Source organism: Hyperolius riggenbachi, chromosome 6 (assembly GCF_040937935.1).
Source record: "Hyperolius riggenbachi isolate aHypRig1 chromosome 6, aHypRig1.pri, whole genome shotgun sequence".
Taxonomy (NCBI): Eukaryota; Metazoa; Chordata; class Amphibia; order Anura; family Hyperoliidae; genus Hyperolius; species Hyperolius riggenbachi.
Window position 1 is genome coordinate 164,887,562 of NC_090651.1, and position 19,713 is coordinate 164,907,274.

General features: G+C 43.7%; 1 protein-coding gene across 4 annotated transcripts in view; it reads right to left on the reverse strand.

Annotated features, from left to right (window-relative positions):
• The window catches only part of MGST3 (microsomal glutathione S-transferase 3), a 34,571-nt gene that overhangs the window by 13,711 nt on the left and 1,147 nt on the right, over positions 1-19,713 (reverse strand). For all 4 annotated transcript variants that reach the window (XM_068240176.1, XM_068240173.1, XM_068240175.1 and 1 more), the window contains exon 2: positions 3,895-4,018. In XM_068240176.1, the coding sequence (XP_068096277.1) occupies positions 3,895-4,011 (117 nt within the window). In that variant the 5' untranslated portion in view covers positions 4,012-4,018. The remainder of the gene's footprint in view (positions 1-3,894; positions 4,019-19,713) is intronic.

Consider the following 19,713-nt stretch of genomic DNA (forward strand, 5'->3'; position numbering starts at 1 on the left):
AGAGGGGAATCGAGCGGAAGATAAGGAGCGCCGGCGGGGACGAGTGGGGATGCGCCGGGATCCGGCGCATAATCGAGGCCGTGTATGCCCAGCATAAGAGCAAAGGAGTGTGAATCTTCTGACCCACAGCTGTACACTGTGGGTACTGTGGGAGCCTGGTCAGAGCTGTGTATACCTGTAGTGTTGTCTGTAAACTTTACACTGTTGATACAGACTGCTCTCTGAACAAGCTCAGCTCACAGGTGTACAGCTGTTGGTCAGACATTCACACTCCTTTGCTTTTATTACTGTGGGGAGATCCTGTACTGATAAGAAGGCTGACTGACCTCCAATGAGTAGGTAATTAGCAGGCAGATTCTGGGGAAGGAAGGGGGAGAGTATTGAACAGTCTTCTGACAGCTCACCATCATCTTTGGTCTTTATCACCCAGTCCCAGAGTCACCCTTCAGTTGAATGTGTCCTCAGTGCATTGGTTAGCTGAAACTGATGAGCAGAGATAGCACATCTGCTATTCACACTGGTAGCCTGATCTGATAGGTAGTCAAAATGAAGCAGTGGCTGGGTGTGGGGTGATGGCTGTTGACATTTTTTTGAACCCCATTCACACTTGAGCGTTTTGCTGGCGATTTTGGCAAAACGCTCAAACGCTAGCGCTTTTGAAAGCGCTAGTGTAATACAACAACAACAACAAATAACATTTGTAGAGCGCTTTTCTCCCATAGGACTCAAAGCGCATAAGCTTAGCTCAGACCATAGTGGTACAGAGGAAGAATTTTATAAGTCCGGAAATGCCAGGCTAAACAGGTGGCTTTTCAGTCTGGATTTGAATAGCTCCAGGGATGGTGCTGTCTTTACTGGGTGTGGCAGGGAGTTCCAAAGAGTAGGGGCAGCATGACAGAAGGCTCTATCTCCAGATTTTTTGAGGTGCACTCTGGGAGTGACCAAGTTTATAGAACTTGCTGATCTGACTTTGTGAGAGGTGTGGTGCAGCTTCAGCAAGTCCTTCATGTATCCAGGGCCCAGATTGTGCAGGGATTTGAATGTCAGCAGTCCAATCTTGAAGAGTATTCTCCATTCTACTGGTAGCCAGTGCAGTGAGCGATGGATCGGTGTAATGTGACAGTGGCGAGGCTGGTTTGTTAGCAATCTGGCAGCAGCATTCTGCACTAATTGCAGGCGACGCAGGTCCTTTTTGGGGAGGCCAGCATAAAGGGCATTGCAGTAATCCAGCCGTGATGTGATGAAGGCGTGAACTAGGGTTGGAAGATCCTCTGGGGGAATCAGATGTTTAATCTTTGCAATGTTCTTCAGGTGAAAGTAGGAAGATTTAACTACAGATGAAATTTGTTTTCTGAAACTCAAATCCCCATCGATTAGTAAGCCAAGGCTGCGCACAAGGCTGCTGTTTATGTCTGAATTCCCAATCCTGATTGGTGTTGCTTTAGGATAGAGCTGTTTTGATGGCGAGCACTGGCTTTGGACAAAGAGGACCTCAGTTTTGTCAGCATTCAGTTTCAACCAGTTATTCATCCATGCCTGTAGCTCAGCTAAGCAAGAGTTTATTTTTGGAGTAGGGTCTGTTCCACCAGGTTTGAAGGACAGGTATAGCTGTAATAAAACCCTATGGGCCCGTTCTTACTTGAGCGATTACGTTTCAGTGCTACAGAAGTGCTAAAACGCAATCGCTGGGAAATCGCTGCACTGTCCAGTGATTTTTCCGTGTGAAATCGCAGAAAAATCACTCCCGCAAAACGCTGGCAAAAATCGCCAGCGTTTTGCGGTTCTAAGTGTGAATGGGCCTGACAAAACATGCATGTGCATTTTGTGGAGACAGCAGGGTGTAGTATATGTGTTTTTGTGTCATTCATTCCCCCTATTTACTATAATAAGTTAAAAAGTTAAAGGATGCCTTAGTGTATACAAAAATTTAATAACGGAGGTTCGGGCATGTGAAGTGGGCTCTCCTCATGCCCACTGCTCCCCTTTCTCCTACGTCCCTCTCCATTAGTGTGCACCGACCCCCGAACTTACTGGTCAGGATGGTCGCCATGGACTGCGCAGGCGCTGTCCGGCAACACGCATCCTTGATTGTGCGCCCATGGCCGGGATCGCTCTGTCCAATTACACTACGTGGTTGTGATGTGGCTCGCCCCTTGCTGGTGCGCGCACACGTGAAGAGGAATGGGGGGGGGGGGGGCACCAAAATCTGGTTACGCTCAGGGCGCTGTGAAACCTAAGGCCGGCCCTGTATATAGTTACATGGCTGTCAATAATAGAGTAAAATGTATGATCTTTGTTTCTAATACTACTACTATGAAGAAACTTTAAAGTCAGGAACCAGGGGACAACTAGACTGCAGGGATTTAGGGGAGGCATTGCCTAAAGCCTCAGCTACATGGTACAATTTTCCATCAGATCGGATCTATTACATAATTTCCAAGCGGTCCAATCGGATTGTGATAAATTTTGCAATAGATTTTGGGTACTTAATGCAAAATCTACCTCAAAATTGATCTGAAACAATTGAAACACACAATGCAATTTCTCATTAGATTACCGGTTGATCTGATGGAAAATCACGGTATGATTTTTCATGCGATAGATAAAATACGTCATGTCCGATATTGCTCCCGATCATTTCCGCGCTCGTTTTCTCATAGCGGTGAATGGAAAAAAGATAAGAAAAACGAATGAAGATAAGATAATCGAAAGCAGAATTGTGCGGAAAAATAATCGGGTCACAAAAAAAAAAAAAAAAAAAAAAAAAAAAAAAAAAAAAAAAAAAAAAAAAAAAAAAAAAATCGCACCCAGCATAAGATAGATCTAATAAGAAATTGCATTGTGTGTAAACGTCCAAATTGTTTCAGATCAATTTTGCAATAGATTTTGCTTTGATAGGTACCCAAAAATCTATTGCAATATCTAACGCAAAGGACTGGTTGGAAATTAATAAATCCGTCTAATAGATCCGATCTGATGGAAAATTGTACCATGTAGATGAGGCTTAACCCTCCTGGCGGTTTATTAAAATCCGCCAGGGGGCAGCAAAGCCGTTCCCCCCCCCAATGTAGTGACAAGGTCTCGCTACATGATAGCCGCTGCTCAGCGGCATCCCCCCAGCCGATCTCCTGGAGGGCTTCCCTCGTCGCGGTCGTCCTCGACGTCAAAAGGGGAGCGGCTGCGGCGCGACGGATAGCGGAGGATCGGATTGCACACGCAGCTAGCAAAGTGCTAGCTGCGTGTAGCAAAAAAAAAAAAAAAAAAAAATTATGCAAATTGGCCCAGAGGGGCCTGAGCGGGGCCTTCCGGCGGCATAGCCCGAGCTCAGCTCGGGCTTACCGCCAGGAAGGTTAAGGCGCACATTGGCACCATAAGATGCACCAACATTTTCCCCCTCTATTTAGGGGGGGGGGGGGGGGGGGGGAGGAAGAAGAGTGTCTTCTGGTCTGAAAAATATGGTAATAAGCATAATTCAAACATAGCTGGTGTGTAGCTTTAAAGGGAAAAAAAGAATAGCTGACAGTTTCAAAGTAAACATTTTCCATGCAAATGAGCATTTATCAGATTTCTACACATCTGTATTAAAGCTTCAATTTTTACACCCACCGCTTCCCTTATCCATAGTGTCAATAGATTTATACAACACTGGGAGTATGCATGACATTCTGCCAGCTTGCCCACACTGCATCTGCATTCCCACTAAGAGGCATTGGTTGGGGGGGGGGGGGGAGGGGGGGAGAAGGGAAAGAGGTTTCCTGCATGGCTCTAAACTGCCTGTAGCAAGAACGGGCCGTAAAGGAGAGCGCTGCTTTTTACTAGGTTGCTGCCCTTATCGTATTTCATACTGAAGAAAGCTTACAATATATGCAATATGAAGTAAAAACAGCTTCTTACCTCTACGTTGTACTTCTTGCGAGCTTTTGACACATTTATAGCCAGATGGGCCACCATAACAAAGCTGGCTGCTCCCGTGAGGAGTACATACCCATGTTCTTTAGAAAGAACTACCATTGTGAGGCTGAAAACAACACAAAAATATAAATAAGGGTGTACAAACAATAACTGCATTACAGACTATGCAAAACTTGCAGAAAAATTGCTACTCCTTCACAAAGGAGAACACCTATATAAGCAAACATGTGAATGGAATCAACTATTAGAATGGGCAATGATATATTAAAAAAAAAAAATAATAATTTCTCACAGTGTATATCCACTCCTGGCTTGAGGAAGGACACGTGACTCTCCAAACCTGTCTGTGGCAAGTATGCTATCATTTTGATGCTGTCATTCCTGGAACCAGACCTTACTACTAAGGCCTCTTTTACATCAAGACGTTGCGTTTTAGGGGATGTTAAGGTCGCATAACGTGCCCCTAACGCAACGCGTGGTGGTGTTGAAGTTGGACGTCAGATTGAGCCGCGTTATTCGGCTCTCAAAGCAAACGCTCCAGGATAGTGATGGGAAGTCCGGATCTTTTTAAGGATTCGGATCTTTGAAAAGATCCAGATCTTTGAACCAAATCATTTTACTAGGGAAGCAGACTGGGTGAAATGACTAGCAGGACAGGACTTTCCCTGCACTGTACATTCTGTATGTTCCTGTTTCTTCCAAAAAAAACTAAAACAAAAGTTTGCCTTCTTAAAACAGAAATAATTTGCGATAATTTAGGTTGGAGTGAGCTTGAGATGTCTCCCAGTGCAACACTGCTGAGTATATGCAAATTAACCATTGTTGCCCTTAGAAGCTAAACACACCTCCAGAATTGCTGGAATGCAATGATGTGTCAGCTTGTTAATTTGTACAGAGCCAGAATAATCCAACATGCATACAGACTGTTTCGGATTGTTTCATCCTCATCAGTGCATAGCATGGATTAATTTGGCTCTATGAAGTAGGGCTTGTAACACCGAGGTACAGACAGACATCCACTGTGAACCAAATCTTTTATTGTGGAACGATTCGTTCATGATCTGGACAACACTACCAGTCCCACCAGGAGTCACCACAGTGCAGTGAATATTAATTAGCCATGTGGCTAGTCACTGAGCATGTGCAAACAATCTAACACAGCTCTATAGGGGTATAACGTACAGCATGCTGCACTTTCATTTAACATGCAGCGTTATACCCTAACGCAACGTGTGCACTGTGAACAGCACATTGATTTTACAGTGCTGCGAGTTAGGCTGCGTTACTGGCTGCTGTAACGTGGGACTTTAACGTCCCACTGTGAAACCAGCCTAAGAGATCATCAATGAGATGCAAATTTTTATATAGCTTAAGGCTACTTGCACACCAAGACGTTGCGTTAGGTGCTACGTTAAGGTCGCATAACGTGCACCTAACGCAACGTATGGTGGTGCGGGAGAGGACGGTAGAGTGAGCCGCGTTAGGCTCTATCCGTATAAGGTTTCCCAGAGTGGCACTGATTGGCCAGCGGGACCACGTGATGCAGAGCGAGACACTCCGCATCACGTGGTCCCGCCGGCCAATCAGCGGCCGCCAGTGCAGTGAATAATAGCCATGTGCGCAGCTACTGTAGCTGCATCTCCCCGCCTCCTCTACGCCCCCCACTGAGCATGTGCAGTCTAACGCGGCTATAGCCGCTCTAACGCCGTAGCATGCTGCACTTTCGGCAGAACGTGCAGCGTTACATGTAACGCAACTTGGGCTGTGTGAACAGCCCACTTGTGTTACATTGCTGTGCGTTGGGGGAGCGTTACAGGCGCACTAACGTGCACCTGTAACGTCTTAGTGTGTAAGCAGCCTAAAAGCATATCAACCCCTAGACCTTATTAATTAGCAGAACATTCTACTGCATATATAGAAGTTGTTTTTTTGTTTTTTTTAAATCCAAAATTGATGAGAACAATTGGATTCATCCTGCTACTCCTAAAAAGAATCCCAGTTTTTTTTTTTATAAGTGTATAAGCTATCATGCACAAGTAGTTTTAATGTTGTATCATCTCAAATGAATGACAGTTATTCCACACAGTCTGAAAGAGTTCTAAGTCACACACACACACACACACACACACACACACACACACACACACACCTTTGTAGCAGAAAAAAAAAAAAAAAAAAAAAAAAGAACTCAGCCTAGTTATTTGTATGCTTGGCACTGTACATACACGTTTATCTAATCAGGTCAGCTCGGGGTACACTTTTACTGAATTTATCACGCCCCAGTAGCCCCTGAACCCATGTGAAATAACCCTTGAGGTAGACATACCACATATCGAGAACCCAGGCTTGAACGTCTAGTGCACTCTTAGGCTTTGTTCACATCTAAAATTGAAATCGCAAACGCCAGCGACTTTATTTTTTTTGCGTGTATTTTTCCACCTCCCAGCACTCCACTGTGCGCTACGACTGTGTACAGCGCTTTTCAAAGCACTTTTGCAGAGTGATTTGTTTTACCACTTCCTGACGCAAGTCAGGAAGTGAACTCTTTGACCCAGAAATAAATAAATACAATGTATTCATCAAAGCGCGAACGCAATCGTCACACAAAGCGATTTTGTAGGCGTTTTGCTCTTTTCCTATACCTTCCATTGTAGCAAAAACGCCCTAAAAAAAAAAAAAATGGTACATGCAGCGCTTTGCTGAGCGGAAAGCAGACAAAACACGCTGATATGAACCCTCCCATAAGGATTCGATGCACTAACGATTTTAGGACTTTTTTAAATCGCCTGCGGAAAAAAAAAAAAAAAAAAAGCCAAATCTCTGCTCACACAGATGTAGAGGACACAGTACATCAGTAGTTTGGTATTGCCTGTTTTTACATTTTTTTTTTTTTTTTTTTTTTTTACATACTAGCTGAATTCTCCACTCAACACTGGTTATCATACTACACAGATGTTGGCAAGATCATATAATGCAGCATACAGGCACCATATTATGGTACATATCAAGGAATGTGTGGTCAGACATAGCTGGAAGTTTCCTGTATAAATCGTTGGTTGTTACAATAAAAAAAAAAAAAAAAAGTCAGTATAAATATAAATAAATTTATCATATAGGAGACACACAGTGATATGGGCTGTGGAGTCGGAGCAATTTTGGGTGCCTGGAGTTAGAGTCGGGAAAAAAAAAAATGCACCGACTCCGACCCTAATGAATTTGTAACTGTAATTAAAATAGAAAATATGATAAAATGTTCTATTTCTCAGATAATAGTCATTAAAAATAATGTATATATACAGTAATAGCTGTGTTCAGTCCACAAAAATGAAATAAACCAATCAAAATTAGTTAGTTACTTGTGCTGCTTCAATAAAGCAGTCCCCGTATTTTTAAAGTCAGATATACATATCTGATTGTGACTGTACAGTATATATGATGTGTACACAGGAATCTCATATATACGAAATAACATCTGTGCTGTAAGTATAAAGCCTGATGTGTAGCTGTGTCACTAAGAGATGGTCAATGAGATGGAAATAATTCTGCATTGATGCTGGTTCATGCAAATGTATGCACTCCCTTTGCTCATGAAATCAAATAATTTGATATGTTAAAATTTGGTTTGGTGACTATGAATTAAAGGGTACCTGAGGCGAATTAAAAGAAAAGCTTTATACATACCTGGGGCTTCCTCCAGCCCCCTTCAGGCCATTCAGTCCCTCACTGTCCTCCTCCGCCACCTGGATCTTCAGCTATGAGTCCAGGTAATTCAGCCAGTCAGAGCAGTCTGGCTACGTGCCGCTTCCACAGCCAGGAGCGTTCTGCACCTGCACAATAGTGCTGCGCAAGTGTAGTACGCTCCCGGTGGCGGAGTGTGTGCATGCGCACTACACCAGACTGGCTCAAGTACCTGGCCTCATAGCAGAAGATCCAGGTGGCGGAGGAGGATAGCGAGGGACTGATTAGCCTGAAGGGGGCTGGAGGAAGCCCCAGGTATGTATAAAACTTTAATTTCATCTGTCTCAGGTTTACTTTGTTACACAGTAGTACTATACTCTACATATGCACTCCCCACAGAGCTGCAGGGAATCCACTGAGAATGTTGTGCACATTGAACATAGAGGTTTTGCCCATCACCCATAAACCTTGTTCAGATTGTGCATGAAGAATGTGTAATAGAGGAAGAATCTCCTCATTCCCCTGAAGAGTACCTGCACATCATTCTTACATGTTCCCAGAGTTACATTGCCTAGGGCCTGATAGATGTTCTTTGTTCCGGTCTGTACCTTTTACAAGTACTCTTACCAAGGACTAGTTTTAGTCTAAAGGGAATAAATATAGTAGTCTACATATCCTTCTCACTTCAGTTGTCTGTTGTCAATTCCTAAGCGTTGGCAGTTAAGAGACGAATTTCACGTTACATACTGTTAAATCAACAAAATTGTAATATGCAAATTAGAGGAGTCGGAGTCAAGGAGTCGGTGGAATCCTAAACTGAGGAGTCGGTGGATTTTTGGACCGACTCCACAGCCCTGGATATTTGAGAAGTGAAATTAAGTTTATTGGAATTACAGAAGGTGCGCAATAATTGTTTAAATAAAATTAGGCTGGTGCATACATTTGGGCACGGTTGTCATTTTATTAATTCAAAATCCTGACCTACATACATAGGTGAATCCAATCAGGAGAAAGTATTTATTACTTTGTACAGCGCCACAGAATAGGTTGGCGCTTTATAAATCAATAATAATAGTAATAATAATAATAATTATAAATAATAATAATTTAAGTGGGTCAATTGTACGTTTCCCTCCTCTTAAATTTCTCTGAAGAGTAGCAATATGGGGGTCTCTAAACAACTCTCAAATGACCTGAATACAAAGATTATTCACCATCATGGATTAGGGGGAAGGATACAGAAAGCTGTCTCAGAGATTTCAGCTGTCTGTTTCCACAGTTAGAAACATACTAAGGAAATGGAAGTCCAGAGGCTCAGTTCAAGTTAAAACGGACCCAAACCAAACATTTTTTTCAATTCAAAATATTTAGTTGCACCACTCTGACACATACAAAGATAAACACTCCTTCAAGCCTATGAGCATTTCAGTGCATGCTTTTCACCCTCCTCTTTGCATAACTAGGGTTATACAGGTGGCAGCCATTAGCAATTCCTCCTTTGCTGGACACCATCTACTCCACCAGTTTGCCGGATTATTTGCCGGCAATATGAAAGGAAGGGAGGGGTTTCTCCAATAAATGTAAAATATTTTATATTTGTCATCATGCAGCTGAAAAAAGGCTGCTATTTATTATTAGAATTTAGAAAATAGATTTTATTTCTGAAATCTTGTATTTTTAGTTTGGGTCCACTTTAAAGAGACTCCGTAACAAAAATTGCATCCTGTTTTTTATCATCCTACAAGTTCAAAAAGCTATTCTAATGTGTTCTGGCTTACTGCAGTACTTTATACTATCACTGTCTCTGTAATAAATCAACTTATCTCTCTCTTGTCAGACTTGTCAGCCTGTGTCTGGAAGGCTGCCAAGTTCTTCAGTGTTGTGGTTCTGCTATGAACTCCCCCCTCCAGGCCCCTCTCTGCACACTGCCTGTGTGTTATTTAGGATTAGAGCAGCTTCTCTCTTCTCTCTTATCTTTTACAAGCTGGATAAATCGTTCTCTGAGCTGGCTGGGCTTTCACATACTGAAGAATTACAGACAAGGGCAAAGCTGTTTGCAGGAAGAAACAAGCAGCCTGTCACTTCAGTGCATGAGAACAGGGGGAAAGAAACACACAAATGAGCTCTTGAGATTCAAAAGGAAGGCTGTATACAGCCTGCTTGTGTATGGATGTATTTTCTATGTGTGGACATACTGTACATCAACCTACTTCCTGTTTTGGTGGCCATTTTGTTTGTTTATAAACAAACTTTTTAAAACTGTTTTTAACCACTTTTAATGCGGCGAGGAGCGGCGAAATTGTGTCAGAGGGTAATAGGAGATGTCCCCTAACGCACTGGTATGTTTACTTTTGTGCGATTTTAACAATACAGATTCTCTTTAAGGCTTGAAGTGGCAGACCAAGGAAAATCTTGGATAAACAGAAGCTACGAATGGTGAGAACAGTCAGAGTCAACACACAGACCAGCACCAAAGACCTACAACATCATCTTGCTGCAGATGGAGTCAATGTGTATCGTTCAACCATTCGGCGCACTTTACACAAGGAGATGCTGTATATGAGAGTGATGCAGAGGAAGCCTTTTCTCCGCTCACAGCACAAACAGCTGTTTGAGGTATGCTAAAGCACATTTGGACAAACCAGCTTCATTTTGGAATAAGGAGCTATGGACTGATGAAACTAAAATTTAGTTGTTTGGGCATAACAAGTGGCATTATGCATGGAGAAAAAAACAAAAAAAACAAAACACAACATTCCAAGAAAAACACCTGATACCTACAGTAAAATATGGTGGTGGTTCCAACATGCTGTGGGGCCAGTGCAGAGACTAGAAATCTTGTCAAAGTTGAGGGACGCATGGATTCCACTCAGTATCAGCAGATTCTGGAGACCAATATCCAGGAATCCGTGACAAAGCTGAAGCTGTGCTGGGGCTGGATCTTTCAACAAGACAACGACCCTAAACACTGCTTAAAATCCAGTAAGTCATTCATGCAGAGGAACAAGTACAACGTTCTGGAATGGCCATCTCAGTCCCCAGACCTGAATATAAATGAAAATCTGTGGTGTGAGATAAAGAGAGCTGTCCATGCTCGGAAGCCATCAAACCTGAATGAACTAGAGAGGTTTTGTAAAGAGGAATGGTCCAAAATACCTTCAACCAGAATCCAGACTCTCATTGGAACCTACAGGAAGCGTTTAGAGGCAGTAATTTCTAAAAAAGAAGGATCTACTAAATATTGATTTCATTTTTTTGTGGTGCCCATATTTATACACCTGCCTAATTGTGTTCAAATAATTATTGCACACCTTCTGTAAATCCAATAAACTTCATTTCACTTCTCAAAGATCACTGTGTGTGTCTCCTATATGATATATTTAACTGCCATTTTTTATCATAACCAACGATTTATACAGGAAAATCATGACTATTAACAAGGTTGCCCAAACTTACGCATCCCACTGTACTAGTCTAAGAAGAGTGAAGGATAAAGAAATTGGAGGAGAAATGACACTCCAGCAGGAATAAAAAAAAAAAAAAAAAAGAAAAAAAAAAAAAAGGGATGTCAGACAAGGCAGATCCAGCTTGAGCTCCTGAGGGGAAGCCAATGAGGGCCTGTACACACTTTTAGATTTCTGGCCATAATGATCAGGAATGACTGTTTCGGTTAAGGATACAACTACAGTGCTCTCCCCAGAATTTTTTTCTAGCCAGGTGGCATGAAACAGTAGCCGGGTGGGGCAAGATGAGAGAATGCAGGGGCGGTGCTTCTGTGTGCAACTCTGCTTACAGCATAGGAGGAGGTGAGCTGATAACAGCTGGGTGGTCACCAAAACAAGCCGGGTGAAGCACCCGGCTAAAAGAGCCTGGGGAGAACAATGAACTAAAGTGAGCCTTAAATCCAGAGTAAAAGCAAGGAAAACTGGGGCTCACCCAAACCTAGGAACTTGGGGCCTGAACCAATTCGCTTTTTCTCCTAGGTGATATTTTCACACCTTAGGAAAAAAAAAAAAAAAAATCCTTTTAAGCCACCAACAACCTAGGTAATACTACAAATAATTTTGACAGTACTTTTTCAATGAGACAGGTAATAATAGCGCCTAAAATAAAAAAAAATAAAAAAAAAATGGTGCTCCCACCACAAACTGCAACACCCGCAGTAATGGCGGCTGCGGACACTCAGGGTGTCTCCGCAACCGCCTTGCCTTCATGTTCAGGGATCTCGCCCGTGCCTCTGGCGTCTAGTATGCCGAGGACGGGTCTGTCATTTGCACATAGAGTTGCCAAATCGCGCGTGCGGAGACAGGACCTTTATGCAGGGAGGAGGCGCGTCAGCTGACCAGCCGGTCGGCTGACATCAGAGGAGACTCACGGCGCTCCGGATTGGTTGATTGTTGTGGGCGTGGCGGTGGGGGGTCTCCTCTGCTTCATAAGCCTTCTCTGTTCACTCGCAACTTGTCTGCTGTTGCGAATACTTATGTGCTAGCGCTCAGACCTTAGATAGTATCCGGTGTGCTTTGATCTGGGAGGAAACCAGGGATTTCACACAAGACTAGGATTATTGTTTACCGTTATTGATATTCTGTGTATGACTCTTGCTACCCTCTGACTCTGCTCTTGCTTATCGTTCCTGTACATCTGCCCATCTGACTCAGTTACTGAACCCTGCCTGATAGCTTACTATTCTCTTGCCTGTCGATTCTGTACTGTGCCTGCTCGCTCGATTACTGATCATAGCCTGTCTGACCTCTCTACTCACCAGTGAGCCTTTGTCACTGGTGAGGTGCTCTACTGATAGTACCCACCTGCTCCTCTGGTGAGGTTTAGCTAAACTATTCTGTTACTGTTGCACCAAGCACTACATACCTCGTTGCTTACCAGCTATACTTGTATTATTGGTGATTCTGCAGATCACACATAATCAGACATCTGGGTTGCTACACTAATCGTTACACAAACCTTTTCTCTATTGGAGTTAACTGTATAAAAAGGGCACCATGTAAATAAAACTACAGTATAATCTCATTATAATAAACATTTGGGTATAGTAAATGGCCTTTCCAAGTCCTGGCCAATCTCCATTTTAAGTCATGGTCGGCTGCTCTCTTCAGGCTGGTTGCAAATGAGTTGATGCCTGATAACATTTGTAAGACAAAAAGAATGGCACCAGTGCTCGATATACATATATCTGCCAGAGAGATACGTAGAGGGCGCACTCCTCTTGCGTAGACTGGCCGAAGTTACAGGACCCGTACCGGAGCTGCAGAAGGCTAAAGATGGCGTGGTGGGAGCGATCCTCGCGCATGGAGCTGGAGTAGGCCCCAGGTATGTATAAAACTTTTTTCATAGGAACGAATGAACGAATGAAATGAACAGAACAAAGAATGCTAAAGAGCTAAGCAGATGTTAATAGAGTTTGCAATATAATTGTATGGCGAAATGTGCAGCGTTTGGCAGAATAAAGGCATGTAGTGTCCTGTAGTGGTAGGCCTGCTATAAGTATTGTTCTTCTGTTCTGGCAAATGTACTGAGCATACTCTATAATTAGTTAAGGCGTGACATAAATGGTGCAATAACACAGCACTGCTTAGTATTGTGTAAAATAAGATCATATAACACAAATAATGGGAAAAAAGCAAACATAATCATATTGCATAGACTTGCAGTCATCTTTAGTATATCATATTCTCACCAGCTGCTCTTGAGTTCATGAAGTAGAACTATTGTGAAAACTAATATCTTTCATCAGTCACTGCATTAAGGGCAAAGACAATGACTTGCAGTTTTCAGACTCCTCCCCCTCCCACACTATTGTACATTCTTCACAGTTTTAATAAGCTGACAAGAAGTTCCAGTGAGAGAAGTTCATTATTTTGGGTTACAAAAATGTAAATAAAAGCTGAGAATTTTTTTTATTTGAGCAAAAAGTGTCCAGTCCAAAATTATGCATACCCTTCTCAATAATCGATAGAAAAGCCTTTATTGGCTAGTACAGCAAACAAACACTTCCTATAATTGCAGACCAGCTTTTTACATGTCTCCACAGGTATTTTGCCCATTCATCTTTAGCAATGAGCTCTAAATCTTTCTTGCCATAACTCTAATCTTTAGTTCCCTCCACAGATTCTCAATTTGATTACAGTCAGGACTCTGGCTGGGCCACTCCAAAATGTTAATATTGTTGTCTTCTAGCCATTTCTTTACCACTTTTGCTGTGTGTTTTGGGTCATTGTCATGCTGAAATGCCCACTGGTGCCCAAGTTTCTCTGCAGACTGCCTGATGTTATGAAGAATCCTTATGCATTGCTCTTTTTTCATGGTGCAATTTACTGTGATTAGGTTCCCTGGTCCATTGGCTGAAAAACACCCCCAAAGCATTAGGTTCCCACCACCATGGTTGACAGTGGGGAAGGTGTTCTTTGGGTTTAAGGTTTTTTTTTGTTGTTGTTTTTTTTTTTAAATGCCAAATGAACGAAAATCATTGTGTTTAACAATTCATTTTTTGTTTCATCTGACCATAACACAGAAGACCAGAAGTCTTCTTCTTTGTCCAGATGAGCATTGGCAAAGGCCAAGCAAGCTTTTGTGTACCTCATCTGGAGAAGTGGCCTCCTCCTTAATCTGCATCCGTGGAACCCAGCAGTGTGCAGTGTCCGTTGGATTGTCTGCCTTGAGACAATGCCACCAGCAGAGCCCAGATTCACCAGGATGGCCTTGGTGGTGATTCTTGGATTATTTCCCACCTCTCTCATTATCCTCCTGGACAGCACAGGTGTCACGTTTGGCTTCTGACCACATCCTCTGAGATTTTCCATCATCATCTTGTATTTTTTACTACTTTGCACTGGAGCCACTGGAACTTGAAAAAACATTTAGACTTTGTAGCCTTTTCTGGACTTGAGAGCACCCCCAATGCACAGCCAAAGGTCCTCACTGAGCTCCTTTATCTTAGCCATGACTGTCCACAAACCGACTGAAGAGAGCTGCTGTTTTTCACCTGTTGAGGTGATTAAAACAGCTGTTCCCAATTAATCAGGGTAATTAGGATGCTTTAGAAGAGCTTGGACTATTTGGAATGGTATAGAACTTTGGATAGATCTGCTCACCTAGGAAGACAGAAGCCTCTGTCTCTCCCTTCCTGTATCCTCATTAACCCCATAGTTGCCACGCATAGAGCCTCTGTACATATTTGACAAAGGCTTGTCGGATTTGTTCTTGTGGCTGCGTTAGTCTGTGAGCAGCTCCATGTTACCGCTCAGGCAAAGCTGTACTCACACAGGTGCAGTTCAGCCTTGCTCGTGCACAAAGGGAAGTGTGCGCAACCGATAACTAAAACAGGATTCTGGCCAGGGGTAGTGGGGTTGAGGAGAACTTAAAGATACACTTAAAGTGGACCCAAACTAAAAATACAAGATTTCAGAAATAAAATCTATTTTCTAAATTATAATAATAAATAGCAGCCTTTTTTCAGCTGCATGATGACAAATATAAAATATATTTTACATTTATTGGAGAAACCCCTCCCTTCCTTTCATATTGCCGGCAAAAAATCCGGCAAACTGGTGGAGTAGATGGTGTCCAGCAAAGGAGGAATTGCTAATGGCTGCCACCTGTATAACCCTAGTTATGCAAAGAGGAGGGTGAAAAGCATTCACTGAAATGCTCATAGGCTTGAAGGAGTGTTTATTTATATTTGTATGTGTCAGAGTGGTGCAACTAAATATTTTGAATTAAAAAAAAGTTTGGTTTGGGTCCGCTTTAAGCCAGAAAGAAAAAAAAAAAAAAAAAAAGAAGGTTTTACTCACCTGGGGCTTCTACCAGCCCCCTGCAGCAGTCCTGTGCCCTCGCAGCCACTCACTAATCCTCTGGTCCCCCGCTGCCAGCCAGATTCGTTTTTGCCGACAGGCCCGTCAGGACTGGCCACGCGTAGCTTTTTCCGCATTCCCGACTGTAATTAGCGCTATTGCGAGCCGCAACGCGTACAAAAATCCGCGTTGCCGCATTACACACGCATAGATATGCGGCAACGCGTATTTTTGTACGCGTTGCGGCACGCAATAGCGCTAATTACAGTTGGGAATGCGGAAAAAGCTACGCGTGGCCAGTCCTGACGGGCCTGTTGGCAAAAACGAAACTAGCTGGCAGCGGGGGACCAGAGGATTAGTGAGTGACTGCGAGGGCACAGGAGTGCTGCAGGGGGCTGGTAGAATCTCCAGGTGAGTAAAACTCGTTTTTTTTCTGGCTTAAGGTTCACTTTAAAGTGGATCCGAGATAAACTTTAAGGCTAAGTTCACAGTGGGACGTTAAAGTCGCACGTTAAAACAGCATTTAACGCAGAATAACTCACTGCAATGAAAAATCAATGCCCCGTTCACAGTGCACACGTTACGTTAGTGACTAACGCTGCACGTTAAGTAAAAGTACTGCATGCAGTGCGTTATACACGTTATTAGCTGCGTTGGACTGTTTGCACATGCTCAGTAATGACTTGGATGCATACTTTTCATTGCCTGTATTTTTTACTGTATCTGCTGTATGCGACGGTAACGCTGCGTTGCCACTTTTTGGGCGCGTTGCGTTGTAAGCTTGCGGTGCGACTTTAACGTGGCATCAAAACGCAACGTCCCACTGTGAATCTAGCCTTACTCATTGCATAATTGTGTTCCTTTTATATAGTTTATAGGGCATTCCTCTAGCCAAATTAATACTCTAATTCCCTATAAACTAAACAAGCCTCGCCCACAGCTGCTTTTGTGCCTTGGCACTGTAGCAAGGGCTTATGGGAGCTCAGTCTGGGCAGGAGGAGGAGGAGGTTACTAGCCATTGATTTCAGAGGCAGAGGGGAGGAGGGAGGAGGAGAGGGGACTAAATTTACACACAGGCAAGCCAATTGCATCTCCAACCCTTAGCCTGTGACAAACAGAACATGGCTGCCCTCATTGTATCACAGGAATAAATAATCATTAACTTTTGAAGCCGTTTGTAGCTAGATTTGCTGTGTAAACTAACAAAAAAAAACCCACACCTTTAGATAAGATAGACAAGTGACTTGTTATAGTTAGTTTTTCATATCTCAGATCCACTTTAAAGGATACCACAACCGAATGGTATGTACACCGGGATGTATAAACTGAGAACGGTGGCAGACGGAGGGGGGCAGGAGGAACGGCTGGTATGTGCTGATTACAACCTACACAGTGGTGCAATCATTTTTACCACAACCGTTCGGAGAACCTGAGGTGGCATAAAAAGTTAGACCCTTACCTAACTACAATTAAAACCTTTTTGGGGCCCCTTTCCACTGGCCACTTTGCGATCACATTCTCAGATCACCGCGATCCACTGCAATTTGCCGACTGCAAGGGCACCATGATTAACAATGATGCTCCTTTTCCATAGCTGCAGTTCATTTTGTGGGGCCAATCACAAAACTGCTGCATACTGCATTTTCTGTTTGATTGGCCTCCATTAGGTTTTTCAATACCCGCCACGAATCTCCTATGAAAACGCACTCAGTTATATGGTGAAAATCATAATTGCCCTCCCAGTGCATGTGTGGTGCTGATCACGATTTTTGGTGTAAAAGGGTACTTACAGTTTTGAACAGAGCAAAGAAGGATTAGAATCTTGGCTAGGTGGGCACTAGTATGGTTGAGATGAGCTAATGAAAAAGTCCATGGGGAAATTCCGCTAACGTAATTGGGTGGATAGCACTCTCTCCAACAGCTATGTTTCAATAGGCGATTGTAATAATACAACCACACTATTCGGCCAATTAGAATGCTTCAAGGTGTAGAAATTGCTGTGATTGGAGAACTGTTCCCCATGGACTTTTTTTACTGGCTCACCTCAACCATACTAGCTCTGCTAGGCATTTATAGCTGTCTGGGTCACGATCTGAAGAATAGCACTTACTTCCTCCCAGTTTGATGCGGGAAAGGACTTCCTGAATTAAGACAAAATCTAAATGGTGACAGAGACTGCAGTGGACCAACAGACGGGAGCCCTTTCAAACAGGATTAGGACCCCATGTTACACTCATCTTGTGTGATTTAACATTTACAGGATCGGTTAAAGTGAATGGTTACAGATTTAAAAAAAAAAAAAAAAGTCAGATACTCACCTGAGGGAAGGCTCGGTCCTAATGAGCCTTCCCTCTCGTCTCCCGGTGCCCTCAGGATCCTCCGTTCAAATCCCCCGCCGTGGGGGACTTCGGAAGTCTTCGGGAGCACTCGGGCTCCCGAAGACGGCTGCTCCATACTGCGCGAGTGTGTCATGGACCCGTGCGAGTGCGTCATAGAGGGCGCTTGCGCAAGCACAGTATGGAGTGGCCCATCTTCGGGAGCACAAGTGCTCCCGAAGACTTCCAAACCCTCCCTTCGGCGGCGCAAGTGGCAGTATTTGACCGAACTGGTCGAATACTGCTACGGGGGATCCTGAGCGGGACAGGGCACCGGGAGAGGAGAGGGAAGTCTCATTAGGACCGAGCCTTCCCTCTCCTTAGGTGAGTATCTGACTTTTTTCTTTTAAAATCAGTACCCATTGGCTTTAAGGTGTTTTTAAAGGAAACATGAAATATTCACTTACCTGGGGCTTCTGCCAGCCCCCCCCCACAGCCGCACTGTGCCCGTGCTGTCACTCAACGATCCTCCGGTCCCCCGCCATGGCTTTTCTTGTACTGCGTCTGCACAGGACGCTCCCGGCGACGGTGCAGTGGCCATACCAAAACTTAGCCACGTCGGGGGACCGGAGGATCGCTGAGTGACAGCGGGGGCACAGGGCGGCTGCAGAGGGCTGGCAGAAGCCCTAGGTAAGTGAAACTTCCTTAGAAGTAGTCAAGTAAATTATGCTACCACCAGTACTACTTAACCAGGGCTTCCTGGCAGCCTCTATGTCCCTTGCCGCAGCTCCGCTTGCCCCTGTTTCCCAACAGTGCGCAGGATGACCTCCAAGTCATCCTCTATCTCCAGATACCTCCCCGCTCGGACCCTCCGTTCCTCACAGGAGACCCTTTTGTCCTCCAGCCTAGTCACCTCCTCTCACTCTTGCATCCAAGACTTCTCACGGGCGGTCCCTCTCCTTTGGAACTCTCTCCCTCAGCCGGTTCGTCATGCCACGAGTCTGGAAACCTTCAAACGTACTCTGAAAACACACCTGTTCAGAAAAGCCTATAATTTGCTATAGGCAGCACTGAAGGCACACTGGCTCACCCACTAATCCTGGTGTTTCCTTCCCACTACCCTCTAGATTGTAAGCTCGCAAGGCAGGGACCTCCTAGTGTTTCTCATACTGCTGTAATTTTAACATATGTATATGTACCAACTACATATCAACTATGTATGTATCTGTATTTATTCTATTCAATGTCATGACTGTACAGTGTCTTGTATTTCTTATGTATATTTGTTCCCCATTATTTGTTTGTACTATGTACAGCGCTACGGAAGATGTTGGCGCTATATAAATAAAAAATAATAATAATAATAATAATCCTCTAATGCACAAGCTCCACTGTCAATCAACTCCACGTAATCCCGGAGCGTACTGCGCAGGTGCCTGCGCAGTACACTCCAGACCACGTGGAGGTAATTGACAGAGGACACAGTAGAGGAGGACCTGGGAGGTCGTCCTGCACATCGCCGGGGGACAGAGGAGCAGCGGCAAGGGACAAATCGGCTGCCAGGGCTGGAGGAAGCCCCGGGTAAGTAGTACTGGGGGGTAGCATAATTTAATTGATGACTCCTTTAAATGAGGCACTGTAGTGACATATAGTAGATTACAGTAAATTATTCAAGATGGCCAATTTAATGTTAATTTTTCTGGATTCCGCATCACAAACATTTCCTATATCTAAATACTGCTGTATATTGGGATGTTGCCCTGCCAGTGATGTCACAACCTAGGATATTTAGCTATGCAGAATTCTTCCTCCAGAGCATTCTGAGAGACCAGGTATTTTTTCTACTGGCTTTTGAACACAGAGTATACAAACATTCTGCAGCGCTGAACCTGACAGCAATAAAGATGTCACCAACTGTGATAACTAGCAGAATGGGTGAGGAAAGATTTTAGAATGAACAAAGATTAAATATTTTATAAAGTAGCACTGTAAAAAAAAAA